The sequence below is a fragment of the Engystomops pustulosus genome, chromosome 1, assembly GCF_040894005.1.
Source record: "Engystomops pustulosus chromosome 1, aEngPut4.maternal, whole genome shotgun sequence".
NCBI lineage: Eukaryota > Metazoa > Chordata > Amphibia > Anura > Leptodactylidae > Engystomops > Engystomops pustulosus.
In genome coordinates this window covers 266130515-266153063 of record NC_092411.1, presented here as the reverse complement: position 1 = coordinate 266153063, position 22549 = coordinate 266130515, and the positions used below count along the sequence as shown (strand labels likewise).

The following is a 22549-nucleotide window of genomic DNA, read 5'->3' as shown; positions in this document are numbered from 1 at the left end:
CCATGCATCATGTACACAGACATACCGCATATACACATCAGATATGCACACACATGTAGAGCATATGCACATCACATACTGTATATACACACCATATATACATACATACAGTATATACACACATACATGTAGTACCATATACAACCATACATCCCATACACATACGTACAGCATATAAACATCACATATGGCCACACATATAGAGCACATACATATCACATATATACACACCTACAGCAAATACACAGATACATACAATGCCATATACAGACATACAGCATATACAAACACAAACAGCATATACACACGACACACACATAGAGCATATACACCCAATACCACAGTTGCTGAGCCCCCTGTCACTCAGGGCCCCATCACAGCTGCTATGGCTGCTACCCCTGTAGTGACGCCCCTGATCACCTCTTATGTCAGTTGCGTATTCTAAGCAGTTACTTTGCATTTTAGTACCAAACATATAATAGATACTGCATTTTACTATCACACTCAGGATGGGAGACATTTCTAGACATCATACACTGGATGTGTAAGTGAGGAGGTATCCACTTACCTTCCTAAGTTATTTACCAATGGTGTCACAATCAGAGCCCCTGTAAGACCTCCAATAGCGAAGATGGATACTGTAACAGACCACATTATAGTTATCGTGTTGCTGCTTATACTGTAGTTGTACCTCGAGGACCAGCTTTCATTATATAGTTGTCGTATATACTGTAGATAAAACAAAATATAATAATATTATATAGGATAAAGGCCTGGTTCAAATCCTGCCTGACATATTTTAAGGAAATCTACCATCAAAACCAAGCATGATTAACCAGGGACACTTACCCATACATCCAGGTACCATGACTGTGGTAATATTATATTTGTTATCCATGGCCTCCGTCCTTCTAAAACTATCTTTTATGCTAATAAAAAGATCTGGTTGGTGTTTTCCTCATTGTTGTAGCTTCTCCGGCTGTTACAATGAGCAGAGCAGGTCTCCCCTCCTGCTGCACTTCCTGTTGCTGCTAGAGTACACACGCATAGGGAGGGTGGAGAGAGCAGGAGATTGGGTGAGACATGTTCTGCTCATTGTAGCAGCATGTGAAGCTACAGCAATGAGAGAATTAGTACAATTTTAAAAGTTGATATTTTGAAGGAAGGAGGCCATGGATAACAAATATAATCACGGTGCCCGGATCTATGAATAAGTGTCCCTCGATTATCATGATGGAGTTTGATGGTAGATTTTATTTAATTTTTAATGGAAAAATCCAGTATGTAATTGCAGTCCCTGGGTTACGTACAAGATAGGTTCTTTAGATTTGCTCTTAAGTTAAATTTGTATGCAAGTCGGAACTGTATATTTTATAATTGTAACCCTAGATAAAATGTTATTTGGTCTCTGTGACAATTGGATTTAAAAAATGTTGGATTGTCATCAGAACCAGGATTACCAATAAAGCTTCATTACAGACGCCTGTGATAACTGTTATAGCTGATTATTGTAGCTTAAGGCTAAAGCATAGCTCCCAACCGTCCCGATTTTGCCGGGAAAGTCAAGTTTTTTAACCTCTGCCCTGTGTCACGGGCAGCTATGAGATTGTCATGGATTTTCCCCCCAGGTCCAGCTGTGTCCCGGCGCTGTGTCCGCATAGTAAATACTTTGAAAGCCTGAACTCACAGTACAGAATGGCTTCTACAGACATCGGGAGGGAATCCTTTTCAGAGAAGTGTCGGGCTTAGCGGAGAGCAGGGACCACGTCATCAGCTTCAGATCTTTATCCATATATGGTCACTGCATCTCCTAGGGTTCCCCAGAGCAGACATCGGGCAGGGAATCCTTTTCAGAGAAGTGTCGGCTTAGCGGAGAGCAGGGACCACGTCATCAGGTCAGATCAGCATCTGTCCATATATGGTCTCCAGGGCTTCCCCAGACACAAGCTCTTTATTTAATTAAATAAAGTTTTGCTGAGATTCGAACCTGGGACACTCTGCACTGCAGACAGGAGCCTTAACTGACTGAGCTATAAGCCCAGTGATACATAGCTGAGGATTTCTGGTAACTAAGAAGTGTTATCTGCCACTGTTACATTGTTACACAGACTAATGCACTGATATATAGAGAGGGATCTTCTCAGAGATTATTATTGTAATTATTGAGACTATTATTATTATTATTATTATAAATTTTATTATTTTTATTATTATGGAGACGATTATTAATAATAGTAAAATAATAATAATCATCTCAATAATAATAATAATAATAATAATAATAATAATAGTCTCAATAATTACAATAATCTCTGAGAAGATCCCTCCCTATATACCAAAGCATTAAATCTGTGTCACAGTGTAACAGTAGTCATAGTTCTTAGTTACCAAAATTCTACACCTTGTTAATCACAGAGGTTATAGCTCAGTTGGTTGAGGTGCTGTGACATTATTGTACATGGACACTGCAGGTTCTGGGTTCAAATCCCAATGAGGATAACTTTTTTTTTTTTTATTGAGATGATTTTTATTATTATAATATGGCTAAAATTTGGGGCGTGGCCAGGGAATACTGCAAAAGTACAGTAAATTACCAACATCCAGAGGTCCATCTGTAACTAGGGGTCGTCTGTAAGTCAGGTGTTCATAAGTAGGGGACCGACTGTATATTCATTTTGTTAGAGAACAAGGACCTTCCCTCTGGTTGTATAAGGGATCCCTAGTGTTATTATGTATTTGGATGTACCAATTCACAGGATGCCAGTCTGTAAGTTCAGTCCTGGTGCCACGTCTGTGACCTGACTTTATACAGTTCTTCCGCAGACTAAGGTGTCATCAATCATCCTGCGACACTGACAGACCTTGTGTTCCAGTTCCCAACCATTCAGGTAAAAGTCTACAATGTGCCCCAGAACTGAGGTTATGGGTGATAAGTTTTAGCATTTCTAGATTAAATGTGTTCTCCGCCACATGGACAAAAACAACCAAGTAAAGCAACAGCATTTAGGTATAAAGAGTAAATAACAGAACTGACTCATTCATCTTCTGAGATAATACAATGCTGAAAATGTCAGACGTGTAAAATAAGAGTAAAAAATATTGTAGGAAATCTACCACAAAAACCATCACGAAAGATCCAGGCACCGTGACTGTGGTAATCTTCTTATATTTGTTATCTATGGCCTCCTTTCTTCTAAGATCAACTGTTAAAATTATGCGATTGAGTATAGGAATGGCTCTGGGGTTCTTTTATCCAAAAATTGGGGCTGTAAGGCCCTAAATGTTCCAGATACTGATTATAAGGGACGTGGACATCTATCATCAAACTCTCTGTCTTCTAAATATGTATATATCTTTTATCCATCTTTTATGTCTATGTAGCACTATTCTTACAACCATCCACGCTCCTCCTCTATCTCTAGGGTGTATGCATTCACTATTGGTGCTTCTCACATTCAATTTTTGGTCCCTATTGAATTCTTTTCTTCTCCTATCTATACATACGTGTCACATCCCGAGGAAGGCTCCTGAGAAGTTTATAGGATCCCAGATTGCTATGATCCTACAAGGTTCTGGGATCTGATTCTTCTTTTTGTAACTGACTTTGGTTTTCTGACTATGTATTTGTTATCTGTTCTAGTTCTGCTGAAGTCCCTGAGTAGCATCATTTTTCATGTGCTGCCTATCCTGACCTAATGTCTAAACACCAACTTTGTACATGTTCTGCAGGCCCTGACTTCGTTCTGACCTGTTAAATCTTTTTCTGACTGCTTTTAGTGTGCTGTGGCTAGTTATTACTTTCATCAGGACCACCCCAAGAACTAGAAGCCTGGTGGCCCTCCGGCAGAAAAGTCCAGAGAAGTCACTCAGATCTTACAAGTGCCTTGCAGCCAAACTAGTAAGGTGACAAAGTGGGTCCATAGTGCATCCTTATAACATCATAAAATTGTATTTTATTGGAATTCTTAAAGGGGTATTCCAGGATTAAACATTATTCATATACAAAATGATTAAAATAAATAATCAGTCCATTGATTTTGTCCCTGTGGAGGAGACACAGGACAAAAGATGGCAAATGGTCACATGCCCGTATCACATATCCATCACTATGTATGGCTGTAGTCTGATGGTTGCAGTGCATCCAATATGGTCAGTGTTGACCCAGCATGTGAGTGATGGCAGTCTCACATCATTACTGTGGTAACACAGCAAGACAGTCTGTTACATCATCACTGGGAGCAGAGCATAAGAAAGAGGAGCTGTTATGGAAAACTGTGGGATCATGGGACTTGTAGTATTCTGTGGCGGTCATCTTGGAGATAACTCCACCTACTTAAGAAAGCCCATAAAATGTTGTGAATTTTAAAAGCAAACCATTTAAGCTTCATTTTGTGATTAATGACATTGAGTTTTGTTGTATTTATTTATTTATATTATGAGTTTTTGTAACAGACGTTTATAATCCCGAAATACCCCTTTATCCAAATTCAATTTCAATTCAGAGTGGTTTGTGCATTTTCTTAGAAAGCCAGCTACATAGTTTACTCTCTCTTTATTTCATTCCAAAGACTGACATTCAGTTCCTACATAAAAGCTCCTTTGTCGTAACGGCAACAATGAAGAAGAAAAGCAAAGCAGACAAGGGAAATCTTCAAAGAACATTTGTATCTGACTAAATCTTGTTGTAGAACAGTGGACTATTGTGTCTATCAGTCCTTTCTATTTCTGCTGTATACACAGGAATATCAATTATACTCAAGGTTACAGATGTTTATATGAGAAGTCAAAAACTTTTTCACTATGATGTGTCATGGAAAGCAGTCTGTGCAGGAGTGGGGGCATATGGAGCATTCTATGATGGGGGATATGCCTTGGACATGGATGGGGACAAAGATCAAAGTCTGTGTTATAGCAAACTTGGAGGAAAATTATTTTTTCACCATACAGCAATAGTTAAATACCATTGATAGGGAATGAACCAGTTTAGAAGAAGCAAAACTCCAAGCCCCTAACTTTCCGGCTTACTAGATGCACAAAGCTTTAGGTTAAGAATTAGCTGTGTCCGCTATAGAGCGATGCACAGGGAAGCGACAACATTAAGTGTTTGCTTTCCTGCCGCTGCAGTGTTAAAGCTATAGAATAATTGTGCTTATACAGGGACTAATTGTAGTAATATAAAAAAAAAATTATAGAATGATAATAGTTATGCATCTCATGTCCACGAATAGAGAAAACCTGTGAGTCTTAATTCCCCACTAATAGAGAAAGCCTGTGAGTCCTGTCTCCCTACTAATAGAGAAAACCTGTGAGTCCTGTCTCCCTACTAATAGAGAAAGCCTGTGAGTCCTGTCTCCCTACTAATAGAGAAAGCCTGTGAGTCCTACTTCTCCACGAATAGAGAACGCCTGTTATTCCTGCCCACTACTAATAAAGAAAGCCTGTGAGTCCTGCCCCCCCACTAATAGAGAAATCCTGCGAGTCATGCCCCCCCCCCAACTAATAGAGAAAGCCGGTGAGTCCTACTTTCCCACTAGTAGAGAAAACCTGTGAGTCCTGACCCACCCCACTAACAAAGAAAGCCTGAGGGTCCTGCCACCCCCACAAATAGAGAAAGCGTGTGAGTCCTGCCCCCGCCCCCCTGCCCCCAGAATAGTCTGAGAGTTCTGCTGCTCACATCCCATTAATAGAGAAAGCATGTGAGTCCTACACCCCCCCTACTAATACAGTAGAGTAAGCCTCAGAGTTCTGCCGCCCTTACTAATAGAGAAATTATCTGTGCTGTTAAAAAACTTTATAATCAAATTATAGAAAATAATCCCTGATCATCACCTTCCCCATATAGCCCAGCATAGTGCAGGAAACCAGACAGGGGGTTTAACAAGCCCCTACAGTAACACCCTGCACCAGCTTAAATGGAGTATCTATAATAAAGTATTAAATACTTCTACAAGCGCACAGATTATAAGAGTGGAATGACCTAGTGACCCAAAAAAATCCTCTATAGTGAATCTATTAAAAGAGCTTATTCAATCATACAAGGACTTTCATTGGAAATGATCCATGTGAATTAGGTGGAGCGCGGCTCCTTCGCAGCTACAATTACATTACATGTTGTAAAATTTCTCCACTGCAAACGTAGCACAAAATTGTCATTTAGATTTATTGTTATAAAAAAAAGAGGTTCCAAAGATGCAGCAATAAATTATTTCTGTTTCGGAGTTATACTCACAATAACATTTTGAGGATGAGTAGTGGTACTGTATCATGCATCTATTGTTCATGGCTCTCATTGTAATCCTGCCCTCTAAGGCAATTGGGTTGGGGGCTACTGACCCAAAGGATTACTCAGTTGTTAACATTGACTGGAGATTGGAGCCCCGTTCAGCCCGGTTGCAACAAGGTGGTCAGTAGACCCCCATTTCTGAATTACGTGCAGATCCCAGCGGTAGGACCCCCATCTGTCATCTCTTTAAGTCATATCCTGTCTGCATGTCATAAATATTCTAGAAAGGGTTGGGCCTAGGGTGGGAAAAAGAGCATACTTACCCCTTCTCCCTCGAAGCTCCTGATTCCTGTATCGCTACAGTAGTTCTGGTTCACAAGAACCACTTCAGCCAATGGGTGGCCTCCTTGAACCATAGAATGTTACAGAAGGTCACTTCCTTTGTGGTTCTCTGGTCCAAAAAGACCACTAATTGCCAAAAGTGGTTCATGTGCCCTCCTCCCTGTCTGAAATTTACAACAAGGCTCAAACCTGAAAACCAGGAGTTCCAAAGTATCCCGGAAGTGGCAAAGTATTTTTTTTTCCATCCCGGCCACCTAGATTCCTAGAAAACCTCAAATACCTAAACTAAAAAAAACTATTTATACATTAAAATCTTGGGATGCCACATGACGGCCATCAGTGGCGGCAGACCCCAAATACTTGAAGGGGCCATTGTAGTGACATCAAGCTAAATGTTACAAGAAAGCTCTACCTTCTTGTACTTACCGATGCAGGTGCATTCACTACAGATAAGTTATAACCATACAGGAAAGAAGATCCCAATGCTCCAACAAGAGCCGCCATTATCAGCCTCCATGTGAACTCCTGGACCCAAAAAAAAACATAACACAAAAATTAAGATAAAATATCAACATAATCTTAAAGTGGACCTTTATTCAACTCAACTCTTTGCATTCTTTCATAAGTGTCACCCTCATTGGTCCTAGAGCCGATAACATTTTTTCCTCTAATCCCGAAGAGTCAATGCTGTTACTTACCACACCCAATAATTATGCCCTTTAATGTTAGGAGGGTGATCCTAGGCTATCTTCTCTAGCCCAGGCCTATGCCAGATTAGCATATTGGTTGTCCAAACTAGACTTAAATTCCCATAAATGATCGGGACTTTGAATCAATGGCAACAACTATTCAGAAGGACTTCCAATAGGTGATAATCCACTGATTTCAGAACAATTGGAGTTTTCTCTCTTTTGAAACATTTCTTCTGGTGCAATCAATATAAATATTTTGTGATCTCTACTGCCAGATAGGCGGAGCTAGGATGTCTGCTGCAGCCTAGGACCTCTATCTGACAATAATTGCCATATTGAGGACTAAAACTACCCTAAAACTATGCACATTAAGTGGTTCGGGGCTGGAGCACACAAGTTGGCTCCACCCATATGACTGTAGAAAGATGAACATTTTGACATTGATAAATCATTCATGGTGAGAGATGGAGGAATAATTCCAATTTTCTTAGGATCAATGGAATTGTGTCTCTTAAATTATACAAATATTGTTGGAGGTGGTGTACCGGCAATTTTGATTAACTGAACATACTCTCTGAGAAGTTAAAAACTTTAGGCCAGGTATATACAGGAGTGTATATATATACTCTATGCCTCTATCATATCTTCTATACATAATATAGATGTTGCGCAAACATCTGGGGCTTGGCTGATCCTATTCCTTCATATTTCTTACAGCAGAATAGAGTTCACACAAAGCGGATACATCCACTCTGATCCGACATGGGGATGTGACATCTCCTTCTGACTATTGACATCCTCCGTACAGTGAGTTCAACTATGCCAATGTTGTGCTATTGTTTTCTATCCCAATAATTGTGCTCATCTGAGGTTGCAGTTGCCCCGATATATATGGGGGTCAAGGAGGATGGCTGTTGAGGCAACTGCTGCCACCAGAGTAACCTTCAGAGTATATCGGAAAAACACGAGATGGTTGCTCATCACATGGACATCACATTGAATCGGAATGAGCTATTTGAATGTTCTCCATAGTTTTATCCTGTAGAGTACTTATGGTATCTCTTACCTTTTCAGAATTTTCATCCTTCACTTTTATGGGTTTGTCCATTTTTTGTATTTCTTTTCCCTATTAAAATAGACAAGAGTTTAGTAACATATATATATATATATACTTATATGGATGAAACATACATACAATAAATTGCACCAAGACTAGAGATTATGACCATCTGCAGTGACATCAACATCCCTAAGGAGCCTTAGTGACATCTAAGGAGGCAGCAGTGGTGTGGTAATGGTATATGAAGATCGAGCAGAGAGTCAATCGATGGACCTGGCACCTGACTCTACTCATGTGAACAAGTTATATGTAAGCTTAACTATGCCAAAGACTCGAAAGCTCTTAAAATAATAACCACTTTGCTTAGAAGTTTCTTCTACTACTTTCATGATTATTCTTCTCATGGATAGTTGTAAAAACTGAGCAACGTAAAGGACATCTACCACCAGGATGAAAGATTGTAAACCAAGCACACTGACATACTGGTGTGTGACCTCTCTGGCAGGATCCACTCTTCTTTAAGCTTCTTAAATCCTGGTTTTAAAGAAAAAGGGGCTTTAAAATTATGCAAATGAGCCTTTTTTGTAAAAAAAAAAAAAAGACAGGGCATAAGACGCTAAGAGAAGACTGGACCCTGCCAGAGGGGTCACACACCCGTATGTCAGTGTGCTTGGTTGACAATCCTTCATCCTGGTGGTAGATCTCCTTTAATGAAGGTTAATGATAAACACATGAAACCTTATATTGAAGTTGTCTATGTTGTCCTAAGCACCAAACCTACTAGAGTATTCATTGAATTTTTCACACAAAAAAAATGAAAATTGTCATGTGATTGGTATCTATGGGTAAAAAAGACAAATTATCTATAAGGCAATAAGAATTTTAATAATAAAACTAGTGTATGCTAGTTCATCTATATGTATTATGTAGGTAAACTTGATATAATAAATTGAGAGAAGATGAGCTGTGTGATGTATAGGTTTGATGTGATTTGGAGTAAAATGTTCCTAGGAGAGACAGTGTCACTGTGTGTGGGTGGAGAAATCAAAACTCTTACTTTCAATCACTGTGTGTGGGTGATGAAATCAGGACTCTCACTGTCAATCACTGTGTATGGGCAGAGTAATCAGGACTCTCACTGTCAATAAGTGTGTGGGCAGAGTAATCAGGACTCTCATTGTCAATAAGTGTGTGTGGGTGGAGTAATCAGGACTCTCATTGTCAATCACTGTGTTTGGGCAGAGTAATCAGGACTCTCACTGTCAATCACTGTCTGTGGGGGGAGTAATCAGGACTCTCATTGTCAATCACTGTGTTTGGGCGGAGTAATCAGGACTCTCACTGTCAATCACTGTCTGTGGGGGGAGTAATCAGGACTCTCACTGTCAATAAGTGTGTGTGGGTGGAGTAATCAGGACTCTCATTGTCAATCACTGTGTTTGGGCGGAGTAATCAGGACTCTCACTGTCAATAAGTGTGTGTGGGCGGAGTAATCAGGACTCTCATTGTCAATCACTGTCTGTGGGGGGAGTAATCAGGACTCTCACTGTCAATAAGTGTGTGTGGGCGGAGTAATCAGGACTCTCATTGTCAATCACTGTGTTTGGGCGGAGTAATCAGGACTCTCACTGTCAATAAGTGTGTGTGGGCAGAGTAATCAGGACTCTTACTATCAATAAGTGTGTGTGGGCGAAGTAATCAGGACTCTCAATGTCAATCACTGTGTGTGGGCGGAGTAATCAGGACTCTCACTGTCTCTCCTAAGAGTCCAGTCAGGATTTTCTCCACTAATCACTTAGAATTCTTGCTCCCAATCATATCTATATCTATAAGAACTCATATTGTCCCCCTCTTTAATATCCTGCTCTCAGATAAGGTAACAGGTTCATTTTCACTGTTTGTCCAGCTCATATATTTTCTTTTTATTACTATAGGAAGTAATAAGAATAGGATTTCTCATCTAATTTTGGGATCTGATTAAACTGTAATATGGAATGAATCAAGTTGACTGAAAGTAAAGAAAGTGAAACATCAGTTACTCAAAGATCACAAATAAGGGGGCACATTTACTAAGCTCCGTGTGCCAGTTTTCTGTCAGACTTTGCACGTTCTTTTCAGTGCAAACTGCTTGCACAGATATTTAAGAGGTGTCTGCACCACATATGTGTGTTGCATGCGACCATTTTGAGTCATGGCTGCAATAATCTTCAAGCGACACAAATTTCTGCACTGAAGGGGGTGGTCCGGAGCTCAGTCGGACCATGCTCCAGATTTAACATGCAAAGTCTAACAAAAATGTGCCTAAGATGCACCAAAAAAAATTGGTGCACTCTGAGCTGTGCAGCGGGCACCAGATTCAGGAAGAACGGGCACCATGAATATGGCGCCCCCTGCACACTACACAGGCAAACTGCACCAAGTACACACTGCACTGTTTTTAGGAAATCTGGGCCAATATGTGATAAAATAGGAATTATTAAAATAAACAGTTACAGACGATTTGGAAATAATAGTAAACAAGATGTATGCAGCTAAGATTACAAAGGAAAGCATTGAGGACACATAAATTCCATATTTATTTGTTGCTATAGTAACAATGCATACAGTATGAGGCATACAAAAGCGTAAAAGATGACCTTATAAAACAAGCAGTGGCGATGGCTTCTGATGAAGAATGTGGTGAGATGTATGAGGTACAAGCAGCTATTATCATGTGTGGCTCTTCTGCAACTTAAGGAGAAAGTTACAAATAAAGTGGAGACAAAGGCAAGGTTGCCGCCTCTTACAAGGTCATGGCTACATAGTATTGTCTCATAGTCTATTCCTGAATGTTATACATTATAAAAGGATCCATAATATGAATAAAGCAAATAGGTCAGGAAGTTTATGTTGTATAGGTTTTACTTTTTGAAAAAAAAAAGCAATATTGGGGCAGGATTTTAGGTGGCTTTCCGAGTGGTCGAGAAGCCCAAAGTCCATATGGCCATATGGGACCATAGACACAGTGCCCAGGGTGGCCAGAAGAGGGGAGCGGCCAGGAAGGGGGCAGATTTATTTTTTAAAAAGTCCACAGGACACAATTGCGCCCCCTCTTTCCCAAGGGGGAGGGTTGGGGTGTCAGATATCACCTGTGTCAACTGCTGGTTGCGGATCATCATTCACGCTCTTAAAGCTCCAGTGTTGGGCCCTGTCCTGGAGCTCCAACAGCTCTGATCATTATCCAGTCCTTGGTTTAAGTCAGCTCCAGCATTGAGCTCTGGCTCTTTAGGGCGCAAGAGTATGCTACCTCACCGTGCTACCATGGCTCAAAGTAGCCGCACAGCAGTAGTAAGTACTCATTTTATTTATTTTTTTTATTCCTGCGTGGGGCTTAAAGGAGGATGAACGGTGGAGTGCCCTGTCTAATGGATTACTGAAGGGTGGGGGTACCCTGCCTAATGAATTACTGAAGGGTGGGGGTACCCTGCCTAATGGATTACTGAAGGGTGGGGGTACCCTGCCTAATGGATTACTGAAGGGTGGGGGTACCCTGCCTAATGGATTACTGAAGGATGAGGCACCATGCCTAATGGGTTAATGAAGGGGGTTGCGCTGCCTAATGGATTACTGAATAGTGGGGGCACCCTGCCTAATGAGTTAGTGAAGGGGGGCAACCTGCCTAATGGATTACTGAAGGGGGGGCACCCTGCATAAGGGGTTGCTGAAGGGGCAGCCTGTCTAATGGATTACTGAAGGGGGGACACCCTGTCTAATGGGTTACTGAAGGGGACACCCTGCCTCATGGGTTACTAAAGGGGAAGGGGACCCTGCCTAATGGATTACTGAAGGGGGGCTGTCTAATGGATTCTACATATACATACATATACATATATGATTAAAGGGATTGTCCAAGCTTGTATATATTCTATATCAGTAATTTGGGGAGGCTGTTAAACAAGAAAGCAGTTGTTCTAACCCCCCTCTGGCGCTCCAGTCCAGCCTCCCATGACCCCCCAGTCTGTATGTATAAAGAATATGATGGCCCCACCAACATACTTCAGTGCACCGGCACAGGGGCAAGAACACCTTGTGTCAGCCCTCTACCCCACCGGCAGTGCCTACTCCCCACCCGGACACGCCCTCCTTCACGCCCCTCCATGCTCCCCTGGCATGGAAGTTGCAGAAAGGGGAGAATAATCACAAGTGCTAGCAGTAAGCTAACATTTGCGATTAGTTCAGGGCTTCTATGCCTGTGTCCTGCCACAGAAGCATTGATAAACACCCTCCAAAATGTCTGTCTGAGAGTAACACTAAATTACCACTAGACAAAAATAGATTACATTTTATTTACTATTTCTCTCTTAAGCCTCATATATCTTTAGGTGAAAATTGTGAGCAAAAAAATAATGTTATAATAATTCAGCATTTCTCAAAAAAGTCATGATGTGAGCCTAAAAAAGTACATTGAAAAATCAACTTTTTGTTCTTTCTATTTTTGTTTCTTTCCTTTTTGAGAAGAACAAATTCAGCATCTAAAACCGGACCACGTGAACCCATCAATATTAGTGATCAGCGGATCAATCAATATTTAGGTTTTGGTGGGTTCGGCCATGAATCCAAACACCTTTTTAATGGGTCCCCTCACCCATTGGTACCCCTGCATGCACGCCACCATTTTGGAAGATCTTTTCACTCCCCATGAAGTCACGGAGAGATACACATTTGCTAACAAATTCAGGCATGCATGCACCAACGGCAATTGCGTGCCATGGGAGGCTTTGCCAGGTCCATCAGCATGGGATCATGGGTATTATCAGTGGGGATGGAGGTGGTTTCAACTTAAGTCCGGATTTATGTTCTATGGTATGAACCCAAACATTGTGGTCCGGGTCTGCTCATGACTAATCAATTAGTTGAGATTTTCTTAATCATTTTGTCTCAGACACTGGATCACCCTTTTTGACTAAATTTGAAAACTGAGTTTTTTAAACAAAATCTGATTTTAGATGTAAATTAGGAAATAAATTCGATAAATATGTAATACCAGGGGAAGTCTCTAAGGGGGTAAGTACTTTTCATATTACTATAATTAAATGATGTGTCTTTTGGTCCATTTGAGCTGCTTTTAATTCCTCATCTCTCTTTCTTTTTCCAAATGTTTGACCTTGATCAACTCAATCCTTTCAGTTGACTGACCCCTGTATAACTCACGTTTATTTCCTCAGCCGTGGATTCCCAGTACAGCAGAGTCCCCTACTCCAAGGCTGAATACTGATCATTTCCTACGCGTGACCTTGCTCCTTCATGGTTTCAGCTCGTAATTATTAGTGTGGAGTTAAAGGAAACTCACTAATTTGTTGGTGTTTTAGCCATCAGAAAATATTAGCGTAATTTGTCACAATCTGATACTCCGTGTGATATAAAACCAAGGTGAAAAGTCCACTCATACATCATACATATGTCAATTAAATACAGAGGCTACTGGGGCGTGTAGAAGCCTTTGCCCCCAGTGCCTGGCCAGGCTAGTACACGCCCCAGTAGCCTCTGCAGGTAATTTACATGTTACTAAACTAAAGTTTATAACAAGTTAGGTTCCAGGATTATTAAATTACTGATTAGAGCAGAGGCAGCAGAAGGAATCTACCATCAGATTTACTTCTAAAGGTAGATTCCTCCTGATAGGTCTCTTTTAAAGTATTGCAAGGCCAGGAAGGCTAATAAATTAGGGGCCAAAAGGGCCACAGAAAACATTCTATGGTTATTCCATCTAGTGCCGCCTTTCCATTGTATAATTTATACCACAGTCTGTGCCAAGATAGGTGGGATTTATCCACCGGTAAAGATGACAGGGTGAAACTGGCTTACCAGTGGGCTGGTGAATCCTTCCGGTGAGCCCCGACACCTGGCCTCCATTTGGATTCATGGGAGGCCCCTGCCAGTGTCTGCAATAGTACTCAATGCGGCCGGAAACAGGCTCTCAAGTACTGACACTGTGAGTGTGATGTGACCAGGAGTCTTTCTATGATATGACATCATCACATGGCCGCGTATCGCTTCCGGATGAAGCGTACCTTATTTCTTGTATTCGGTGCAGTGTGTTTGAGGGGGCCTGGGCCATATGTAAAATTCATGGGTAGGGTTTCAGTGTAAAAATTGAGGGGGCCTATTTAAAATTTGGGAGGGTACTGTGTTTGAGGGGGTCCAATGTCAAATTCACGGGGGGCAGTGCAAACAATGTGTGGGGGGGGGGAGGCAGGGTATATGAGGGGGCCCAATGTCAAATTCATGGGGGGTGGGGAGCAGTGGTTATGAGAGGGCCAATGTTAAATCCATGTGGGGGGCTCTGAGTATGATGAGAGGGCCCTATGTAAAATAATGGGGGGGGGGGAGGGGTGCAGGGACCCAATGTTAAATTCAGTAGTTATAAGGAAAGCGAATTACATGCTGCACAAGGCATCACTGCTGGTTACTGGGAGAATCTTTGCTGACAAGATCCCTTTAATAATTTGGGGGCTTTATATAATAATAGAATCAAATAATGTGCAGAAACTATGTGTAGATTAGTAAACGTATAATTGAAGGGATGTTATATGCACTTTAATAATTTGGAGGGGGTTGCCATATATACTTAAATATAAGCCAATGTACCTAATTTTACAGTGGGAAATGCAGCTGCTACTCTCTATTAAAATGTCTAGTTGTCTCCCTTCATGAATGAAATGTCCAAAGAATGTCCAGCAGAGTGTCCCCATTAATAAAATGTCCAGCAGAGTGCCCCATTAATGTAATGTCCACCAGAGTGCCCCCATTAATGTAATGTCCAGCAGAGTGGCCCCATTATGTCCAGCAAAGTGCCCCTATTAATCTGAAGTCCAGCCGAGTGCCCCTATTAATATAATGTCCAGCAGAGTGCCCCCATTAATAAAATGTCCAGCAGAGTGCCCCCATTAATTTAACGTCCAGCAGAGTGCCCCCATTAATTTAACGTCCAGCAGAGTGCCCCCATTAATTTAACATCCAGCAGAGTGCCCCCATTAATAAAACATACAGCAGAGAGCTCCCTTAAAAAATAAATTTAGCACTCAACCTCCAGCACTGTCCCCCAGCATCTTCTTCTCCCCACAGCACCTCTTGGGGTTCCTGGCTGGGCAGCCACTGTCGTGTCATAGTTTTTGTGGCGGCAGATCGTATAGACTTCCATCTGCCGGCCCAGCTGGGAACCCCAAAAGGTGCTGCAGAGAGAAGAGGATGCGGAGGACAGCTCCAGAGGGTGAGTACTAAGTTAATTTTTTATGTACCTGAGTATAAGCCAAGTGGGACTTTTTAGCACAAAAATTTGCATATATACACAAGTGTGAGGGTTATTGTCATCAGGGTGTAGGGTTATTGTCATCAGTTCTTGTAAAGGTTTTCATCATTTTCTTATTGGTAGGTAGGCATGGAGTGCAAACACTTACATCCATAACCATAGCCCAGCCACCAGGTTACTCATACCATTCCTAACATCAATGCCCTGAGACAACTTCTGCAGCCCCTGTACACACACCAAGAGCCGTGCACTAGCGCCCCCAAAATCAATTTCACTGGTGGGCCACAGGTACCTCAGTCCAACCCTGATTATGATCCTAGAGCAGTGATGGCAAACCTTTTAGAGATCGAGTGCCCAAAATGAGACCCAAAAACCACTAGCTTTTCCCAAAGTGCAAACACGGCACCTTTTCACTCTTCGGACAGGACCAAGCAGCACAGGATGGGTCACTTTAAAATAGCAGGGCACTACTTGGACTGCCTGAGACTGCAGGAAGGTGCCATGTCAGACAAACTCTGTGCCTGGAAGACAGCCCGTGTGCCCACAGAGAGGTCTCCGAGTGGTCACCAGTGCCATAGGTTCGCCACCACTGTCCTAGAGTCAGCAGCAACATCAACCCCAAGACCACCACTTTGTGGTCCTGCCACTTCTAAACAGGCCAACTGAAACATTACCACTGGGAAAAATATAGCACATACCCTACTAATAATAGTCCACTAATGGTAATGGTCCAGCACACAAACCACCTCAACCTGACTTTTAAGCCCATCACTTGGGTGTCTGTCGTAAAGGATCATTTACAGATAACTTATTGATGACATGTCCTGTGTGTACAATGATATCTATATGGCCATGTTCTTTATAGACAGAAAGTGGGACCTCTATACCATTCCATAGGGTTGGTCCAAGGTAACCTAGTGTAACACTTTGATGATGAGTTATTACAAAGAACGGAATTGATGGACTATGAAGCTCATCTAAGGACATGTGTACTCAGAAAGAAGATATTTCATATCCTACAGGACCCTAAAAGAAGGACATAGCAATAAGACTGCCACAAATACAGTATACTGTATACTTAAGCACAACCTTGACACAATACAACAATATGCAGATGGTACCACCCAATCCACCCATACACACAGCTAGAACTCCCCAGTCCCACACAATGCACCTACCGGCTGGCCGACTCCGTTTTCCTCTTTCATTGTGTAACGTGTCCTTGTGTTGTTTGCCAAATGTAATGGGGAAAAAAAACCTACGAATGGGATCAAAATAGAATTAATCATTAAGCATATTTTCTTTTATTGGCTACAATTTCACTGACTTATTTTTCATAGTGATCAATCATTAACAGTAATCAAAATGAAGCTCATAGTAGTTATAGGCAATAACTTCATGAACAGCTACTCAAAAGTCATCACATATTCAAAAAAAGAATAGATAATATTAGATAAAACTTTAGGAATCCTTAGGAATCAAAGGAAATGGCTCTTGTGTATATGTGTACTGAGAGCAGGAACAGATATGTGAGAATTTAATTGGTGATCCATCCCAGACAATAACATTGTTTCTCCGCAGGGTTCCACAAGGCAGTGGATTGGTTGGATTTGTAGCTTGGCAGAGTACCTTAGCCCTGGTCCGGAAGATAGATCATACCTTAGGCTGCTTGGACAGCTATCCTGATACAGTCTCTGTGGAATTTGGCACACATAACCTCTGCTCTGTCAGAGGGGTATCCTTCTGGTGGGAGACAGCAGCTGCAGGCTGACAGACTCAGCAGATTTACAGAAACTTACTAATGAAAGACGGAAAGAATCAGAAATCAAGAGGGAATATATACACTCACAGGCCACTTTATTAGGTACACCTGTCCAACTGCTCGTTAACACTTAATTTCTAATCAGCCAATCACAAGGCGGCAACTCAGTACATTTAGGCATGTAGACACGGTCAAGACAATCTCCTGCAGTTCAAACCGAGCATCAGTATGGAGAAGAAAGGTGATTTGAGTGCCTTTGAACGTGGCATGGTTGTTGGTGCCAGAAAGGCTGGTCTGAGTATTTCAGAAACTGCTGATCTACTGGGATTTTCACGCACAACCATCTCTAGGGTTTACAGAGAATGGTCCGAAAATGAAAAAACATCCAGTGAGCGGCAGTTCTGTGGGCGGAAATGCCTTGTTAATGCCAGAGGTCAGAGGAGAATGGGCAGACTGGTTCGAGCTGACTCAAATCGCCACCCGTTACAACCAAGGTAGGCAGAAGAGCATCTCTGAACGCACAGTAAGTCGAACTTTGAGGCAGATGGGCTACAGCAGCAGAAGACCACACCGGATGCCACTCCTTTCAGCTAAGAACAGGAAACTGAGGCTACAATTTGCACAAGCTCATCGAAATTGAACAGTAGAAGATCGGAAAAACGTTGCCTGGTCTGATGAGTCTCGATTTCTGCTGCGACTTTCGGATGGTAGGGTCAGAATTTGGCATCAATAACATGAAAGCATGGATCCATCCTGCCTTGTATCAACGGTTCAGGCTGGTGGTGGTGGTGTCATGGTGTGGGGAATATTTTCTTGGCACTCTTTGGGCCCCTTGGTACCAATTGAGCATCGTTGCAACGCCACAGTCTACCTGAGTATTGTTGCTGACCATGTCCATCCCTTTATGACCACAATGTACCCTGTAACATCTGATGGCTACTTTCAGCAGGATAATGCACCATGTCATAAAGCTGGAATCATCTCAGACTGGTTTCTTGAACATGACCATGAGGTCACTGTACTGAAATGGCCTCCACAGTCACCAGATCTCAATCCAATAGAGCATCTTTGGGATGTGGTGGAACGGGAGATTCGCATCATGGATGTGTAGCCGACAAATCTGCGGCAACTGTGTGATGCCATCATGTCAATATGGACCAAAATCTCTGAGGAGCTTCCAGCACCTTGTTGAATCTATGCCACGAAGAATTGAGGCAGTTCTGAAGGCAAAAGGGGGTCCAACCCGTTACTAGCATGGTATACCTAATAAAGTGGCCGGTGAGTATATATATATATTAGACTTCCAGCAGTAGGGGATTTCCAAAGCTCCAAAGCTTTACACTGCAGTAAAGATCACATAATGAAACAATTTATATAAATAATGTAGTACTATACAGTCACACTTTACAGTAGCATTCGATAAGAAATAAAGGAAGGTGTCCAGTGGAAACAAATAAAATTTCTAGACTTCGCTTAACAGAGATGTGCACACTCCGTTAGCTAGTAAGGAAGCCAACTGGGATTAATTTGGTTCATAATGTCCTGCCATTACTGATACCCATCCTGCCAATCACTGCCTGAGACTGGTCACCGGTGATTGTCTGGAATGAATGTTAAGCACTTCCTGTCCGTCATGAAATAAACAGGAAGTAGACATCTGGGGATTCAGACAGATTGTGGACAAACCAATTGGGGAAACGGTCTCCAACTTTGCAAGTAATATTCTAAGGCTGGGAAATGTAACAAACAGAAATCAGAGATCGTTGTTGTCTCTGCTATCAGCAATGGCTGTGGTTGAGTCACAGCTGATAAACTTTTCCTGACTGTATGTGACCATTAGCTAAGTATGATGAGTATACTACAGAGAAATGTCTGGCCACAAATGGCGGATATATGGTTAAATAACTTTTCTCCAAAACTTTAATAGAACATTCTATTTGACTATTTACAAGTCTAACAAGGAACACTGTTTCCATGGAGACCTTGTAAAATACACCGGTGGGCAGACAGCGTGAGAAATCAGTAGGACTATATACAATGTAAAGTGTTGAAGTTTATCCCTTCTCAATGTCCTATAACCAAACACTAAGCGTCACCTGTCCTCTGCTTATAACGGAGGCTGTGAAAAAGCTGAATATTTATGTACAATCTGCATTCAGATAACTGCTGTTTGTATGCGAAGTGGCCAGACCTCGCCGCCCCGAGGCCTCGCATGCTACATCTTACGCGAAGAGACTGTGAAACACGACTCATAATAGGAATTGTAAACTTTTATTTGCATAACTTACTCTAGGAGCTGTAAGCAGAAAGGTAAAATGGAATGGAATTTATTTATTTATTTTTTTAATATATTAGTGATATTGGGGCAGATTTACTTACCCAGTCTTGACGCGATCCCCGAGGTGCGTGCTCTGACGAGGATGAAGTCCGGAGTGATTCTTCAAGATCGTGCGCCCGATATCCTGCATGTATCACTTCCCCGCTGAGTTTCGCCGGAGTTCACCATCTTCTTCCCGGTGTATGTCAGTGCATTGTCTTGCGACACAATTTGAATTGTAAATCCCGCGCTCAGTCCGAATTAGTCGGGTTGTCCATCAGCCACGCCCCCAATTTGTGTCACATGCAAGTTGCGGCAATTGCGCCAAAATCCGATTGCGTGCGCCAAAAACCCCACTTAAATGCAGAGCAAATCGGAAATAGTCAGGAAACCCGACGAAAATGCGCCGTGTGGACCCTTAGTAAATGTGCCCCATTACGTTTTCTATAAATGATCTATAATCTGTGGATTTGGCCAATTTTGAGACAGTTACATATAGGTAACTGTGAACATGGTAATTTTCTTATATTTGTTATCCATTGCCTGCTTCTTTATAAAATCGATTTGTAAAATTATTCTAATGAGCCAAAAGGTCTCTGATGGTGTTTCCAGAGAGGGGATGTAAAAGAATGAGGACCAACCATTGTCCCCTGGGTTTAGCAGTGTGTGGTCCTTTTGCCCAGGCCATCACGATTATTGGCATTATTACAGTAACAATGTGGTCATGGTTGCCCATGACCTGCTGGAGCCTGAAGTGACAGGAGTTTATATAGTTCACCTTTAACCAAGACAAAGAATCGTGCATGAACAGCCGATGAACAGCACCTAACATAAAACCTCCTATCACTCGCCATAATACCTAATACTATAATAACCAGCAAATGATCAAAACTGAAATTATGTTACACGATAGCTCTTATCTCCTACCAGTTCAGCGAACAGAACCTTTAGCTCCAATATAAAAACATGCTGATGGTGAAATGTGAAGGTTATCACCACATCAACAAATATGACCAGTGCGGATTCTGCTGCCAGAAAAACTTGGGTAAAAAGAGTTCATAAAGTACTAATGTCAACCTTTGGAAGTGCACTGATCTATTAGAAGAATCAAGAGCAGATAAAGCAAAACTCAATACTAGCAGTGTAGCCGGCCAAAGGCTCCCCCTAAACAATAACTCATTTTTAGGTCATTAATATCTGATTATAGTACCGAATACTTTGTTCTGTGCAAAGTTGTATGCGCTGACAACAAAATCACAAAACAATCATCAATGGAAATCAAATTTATTAACCAATGGAGGGCTGGATAAATACACCACAGGTTGATTCAACTTTGATGTAATGTCTGTAAAACAAGACAAAATAAGACCCAGTATTGTGTGTGGCCTCCATGTGCCTGTTTGACCTCCTTACAACGACTTGGCATGCTCCTGATGACGCTCAGTATTGTGTGTGGCCTCCATGTGCCTGTTTGACCTCCTTACAACGACTTGGCATGCTCCTGATGAGGCTCAGTATTGTGTGTGGCCTCCATGTGCTTAAAGGACCTCCCTATAACACCTCGGCATACTCCTGATGAGGTTTGCGGATGGTCTCCTGAGGGATCTCCTTCCAGAACTGAACTAAAGCTCCCACAACTCCTGGACACTCTGTGATGCAACGTGACTTTGGTGGATAGAGCGGGACATGATGTCTCAGATGTGCTCAATAGGATTCAGGTCTGGGGAACGAGTAGCCAGTCCAGGGCTCTGGCAGTCCTCCTCCTGTTCCTCCTTGCACAAAGGCCAAGGTAGCGGTCCTGCTGCTGGGTTGTTGCCCTCCCATGGCCCCCTCCATGTCTCCGGGTGCATTAGCTTGTCGCCTGGTAGCACCTCCAGCCTCTGGACACTACGCTGAGAGACACAGCAAACATTCTGGCCACAGCTCACATTGATGTGCCATCCTGGATGAGTTGCACTGCCTGAGCCACTTGAAGGCCACGTGAAGGCCACACACAATACTGAGCCTCATCAGGAGCATACAGTGGGGTTGTATGGAGGTCATACAGGCACGTGGAGGCCACACACAATACTGAGCCTCATCAGGAGCATGTTGAGGCATTGTATGGAGGTCATACAGGCACGTGGAGGCCACACACAATACTGAGCCTCATTTTGTCTTGTTTTAAGGACATTACATCAAGGTTTGATAAGCCTGTGGTGTGTTTTTCCACTTTAATTTTGTGGTTGACTCCAAAACTGGGCCTCCATTGGTTAATAAATTTGATTTCCATTTTTTTGTGTTTTGTTGTCAGCACATTCAACTTTATTCAGATCTAAGATGTGTCAGTTGAGTGTTCCCTTTGTTTCTTTATGCAGTGTATTTAGTGGCACATCCATTCCGCCTGGGAGCAAGTAGAGTGTTGGCCTGATTGATTGCTTTCACTGCCTCCCTACTTTACACACATGCACATGCATGCTCAGCCAAAGAAGAATAATCTGCTGCCTGACACTTCTGAAAGTAGCTTTTTACCCGTACAGTGTGCTTCTTATTCAGTCTCTTTAATGTGAGCTGCAAAATAACATCCATCAAATCTCAAAACATATTCCCATAGTGACAGCAACGTCCATGGAGTCCTCATCTTCTTCAAAGCGGAGGCTTTTAATTCATTAGCGCTATTTTCTGGGAAACGTATGATGTTTGATTTCTAAACACAAGGATTTTTCATTAAATTGTCCTTCAATTAATTAAACATTGAGAGGTCCGGAAACAGATTGAAAGCAGCAGAAGGGACGCATCCTCCATTTCCGAAGAAACGTTTTTGTAGTCCCAGATGTAGGAAGTGATTCCAGACTTGTAGGGGATATAACATTCATACAGCCCAGG

At 42.1% G+C, this 22549-nt stretch overlaps 1 protein-coding gene across 2 annotated transcripts in view; it reads right to left on the bottom strand.

The window, feature by feature from the left end:
* The window catches only part of SLC2A9 (solute carrier family 2 member 9), a 175632-nt gene that overhangs the window by 136437 nt on the left and 16646 nt on the right, over nt 1–22549 (bottom strand). For both annotated transcript variants that reach the window (XM_072126078.1, XM_072126079.1), the window contains exons 2-5: nt 16784–16863; nt 8324–8383; nt 6992–7090; nt 569–729 (exon numbers count right to left, since the gene is read on the bottom strand). In XM_072126078.1, the coding sequence (XP_071982179.1) occupies nt 569–729; nt 6992–7090; nt 8324–8383; nt 16784–16813 (350 nt within the window). In that variant the 5' untranslated portion in view covers nt 16814–16863. The remainder of the gene's footprint in view (nt 1–568; nt 730–6991; nt 7091–8323; nt 8384–16783; nt 16864–22549) is intronic.